Source organism: Borostomias antarcticus (assembly GCF_949987555.1).
Source record: "Borostomias antarcticus genome assembly, chromosome: 2".
In the NCBI taxonomy this organism is placed as follows: Eukaryota; Metazoa; Chordata; class Actinopteri; order Stomiiformes; family Stomiidae; genus Borostomias; species Borostomias antarcticus.
Window position 1 is genome coordinate 23,295,774 of NC_140235.1, and position 3,512 is coordinate 23,299,285.

General features: G+C 46.4%; 1 protein-coding gene across 1 annotated transcript in view; it reads right to left on the bottom strand.

Moving 5' to 3' along the window:
• Window positions 1-968: 968 nt before the first annotated feature.
• Window positions 969-3,512, bottom strand: part of kmt2ca (lysine (K)-specific methyltransferase 2Ca) — a 91,070-nt gene continuing 88,526 nt past the window's right edge. The window contains exons 58-62 of the mRNA XM_084453845.1: window positions 2,995-3,211; window positions 2,636-2,752; window positions 2,403-2,476; window positions 1,648-1,756; window positions 969-1,373 (exon numbers count right to left, since the gene is read on the bottom strand). Coding sequence (XP_084309971.1) covers window positions 1,281-1,373; window positions 1,648-1,756; window positions 2,403-2,476; window positions 2,636-2,752; window positions 2,995-3,211 — 610 coding nt within the window. The 3' untranslated portion in view covers window positions 969-1,280. The remainder of the gene's footprint in view (window positions 1,374-1,647; window positions 1,757-2,402; window positions 2,477-2,635; window positions 2,753-2,994; window positions 3,212-3,512) is intronic.

The following is a 3,512-nucleotide window of genomic DNA, read 5'->3' on the forward strand; positions in this document are numbered from 1 at the left end:
TAAAATTCACAGTTCACCCTTTTAATTCACATCTGATTATAGAACACAAAATTAGGATGTCAAAATCAATCAATTAATTGATCATTCTGATCGCAGCTCTCTGGCGATTCGTTGATTGCCCCTGTTCGCTATACAAACAAAACATTGTTAAGGAAAACTAAACCCAAAGATGGTGAGCGTAATTCTTCAAGTGGTCAGACGATTTTGAGACAACTGAATTACATTCTAAATACAACAAAAATACTCTTGATTTAAATTTTTACACATTCTGTACAGATGTATACAGTACATCACATAAACTCTTAGAATGATCTTGTGACATCCTTCTTAAATACTTTTTTTTCAGTGGAGAGAAAAACTATTGAATCAGCCAAACAGCCAGGGTGAAGTTAAGGTAGCATTTGGTCGATTATCATTTCTAAACGTGTCCGTTGTCAGACCGATATTTACACACGCGCGGCGGCATCAAACGCAACCTCTGCACAACGCAACTCTCCTCAATTTCTTTTTTTCTTTTTTTTGAAAATAGCTTCATTAAGTAATAAATACAAAAAACTTTTCTTTTATCTTACAGAAATCAAGACAGGAAGAATAAGGAGAAAAACAAAACAAAAACAGAAAACAGACTTTATGGAATCAAGTATTTCAACTGTATATTTTCTTGATTTAGTGCAAGTTATTTTTCCCTTAGCTCCGCCCCTCTAAGGAAGTCCATTCTGTACATTCCTTGTTCAGTGGTGTCAACATGTCTCTAGCTATAGCTGTATAGATATATATCTGAATAGATCTGTTCTCAGAGGACCTGCCTCTCTGTCTGTACGTATATAAGGCTGTGGCCAGCACTGGGCTCTTCTGGTCTAGTCGGCTGGTGAATTCTGACCCCCCTCACCCGTCCCCACAACCCTCATCCCTCCCTCTCCCTCCTAAACCCCCCACCCCCACCCCCAGTAACTCAATACACACTAACAACCAACTCAATCTCTTCTCTCACACTTTATATAGAGATCAACCAAAATCATCACCTCCATTATTTTATTATGGGAGAACAATTCTTAGGGGGGAAATAGTCAAAATAGTCATAAAAACCCATAATCCTCTCCCTCCATCCCCCTCTCTCTAACAGTTCTGCGGTCAGTCTTTTTTCCTGATGCGTTAAGTTTGAAACAGCTGAAGTCAAATGAGGCTTCCAGCTGTAGACCACTGGGCCTGTACAGAGATAAAGGAATGTGTGTGTGTCGCGGTGTGTGTGTGTCGCGGTGTGTGTCGCGGTGTGTGTCGTTTCAGTTCATCCACTTGCGACAGTTGAAGGCTCCACAGTGACAGGGGATCTTGTGCTGGTCGTCCTCCAGGTCAAACTTATAGTCATAACACAGCTGAAAAGACAGATGTAGGGAAGTGTAAGGAGAGAGAGAGATGGAGGGAGGGAGGAAGGGCGAGAAATGGAGGACAAAAAGGAGGAAAGAGAAAGATCACATAGATCAGCGTTTAATGCAGCAACGTTACACGAAGAGATGGACAGCAGTCACCGGATGCCTACAACTCTCCGTGTGTGTCTAGCAGTAACCTGGACAGATGGAACACACTCCAGCCCCTCAGCTAACACGGACTAGCGGCTGGACGATGACCTGGGGTGTATATGGACCCTACCTCCTCTCCTCGGGAGATCCTGTGGCTGGAGCTGATGATGATCTTCAGGTCTTTCTCCAGAGTCACCACCTCCGTGATGCAGTTAGGGGCACAGGAGTGGTTGATGTACCTGGGGGGGGCACACAGCAGGGGTGAGAGACCCGGATATAGACAACGTTGAGGTGCTTTAGCATTGATGTTGTGTTCTGCCCTTACAAGAAATTAACTTAGAACATAAACGGCATTTCGCTTCCTCCTTAACTGAAATGTAGGCAAGCCTTTGCACGTTCAGCCATCCTAGCAAACGACAATTGACCAAATGAGAAATAAGCGGACGAGGGCTTGAGGCAATTCAATTCTTCATTAAGCCTAGGCAACCAGCAGGCAATTCAATTGAATTAAAAAACTTTATTATACAACCGATGTATGTCTGTGCATCAGTGGTTCGATTTAATTCAGCCTACATGACTCTCGTCTCTTGAGACATAACGTTGCGTTACAGGACCCACTAGTCTCAATAGCAGTATGGATAACCTCAGACCTTATTGATTTTCGGGTTTTGAGAAATTTGGAACCGGGTCCTTATACTGTAGAACCGGGTCTCTATCCCCATCCCTAGTCACGTGTGTTAGTAAGTAAGAGATCGAACTCAGGGGAGGTGGGCAAGCAATACTGATGAGGGACGCAGTGACACCTGCGACTCTGTTGACACGTCTGCCACCACTCGGCAGTGTGTCTCAAATCAACGGAGCTCTTGATGAGGGTTGAAGTAGTACCTAGCGGGACCTCCAGAGATGGTGGCGTCGATCACGTGCTCGTTGTCGATGCGGAACATGTACACTCCTCGGTTCTGCGGCACACACACCAGAGAAGAACAACAACGGTCAGACAGTTGTTTATACACACGTTGGTTTGAGTGAATTCATATGTGTGTGTGTAGGTGTGTGCTGTGTACACGCATGTGTGTGAGTGCGTGTGTGTGCACGTGAGTGTGTGTGTTAACCCTTACCTGTGTCTCGTACATCTTTTCCTTGCGCTCGGCCACCTCGTTGCGGATGACTGAGCCGATGTACTCGATCACCATGGTGTTCTTCTCTATGTCCCTGGCAGCATACAGACCCAGACCCTGGGTGGCAGCCCATCAAGCATGCACGCATGCAGATACGCACACACGTACACGCACACACGCACACACGCACACACGCACACACGCACACACACACACACACACAGTAGGTCAATAAAGGCAGAGTCAACACTACAATAGAACATACTGATGAATGGAAACAAATTTTTATTTTTTCTTGCAAAGTGTGTTTGTGTGTGTGTGTGTGTGTGTGCACGCGCGTCTGTGTGTCTCTCTCTCACCTGGATGCGTGACCTGGCCAGGTAGACGTTGCTCTTCCACTCCAGCTTCATCCTCCTGTACTGGTACGACTTGGACTGCTTACTGTGGGATGCTCCGCCTATCCCGGTCTCCCCTGGCAACACCAGCAGGCCCGGGGCCACGCCCACTGCGCTGACCACGCCCACTGACCCCGCCTGCAGGGATTTGGAGGCTCCGCTGCTGGTCAGGGTGTAAGGTCTGAGGGAGGAGCCAACACACACAAGACACGCCCTGAAGCCATAGCAAAAATAGGAAGTAGAGAAGAGCATAGGATAGGCTGGTTAGACTAGAGATTATAGAGCCAGGGAGAGGTGTGTGTGTGTGTGTGTGTGTGTGTGTGTGTGTGTGTGTATACTATTGAGTAAAAGGGTGTGTGTGTGTGTGTGTGTTTGTTTGTGTTTAGCCAGCCATGTGTAGAGGATCAGCGCAACAGTCTGTAATAAAGAAGGCAGATATAGATGTGTGCGCAAAATGGAGGAGGCAGATATAGATGTGTGCG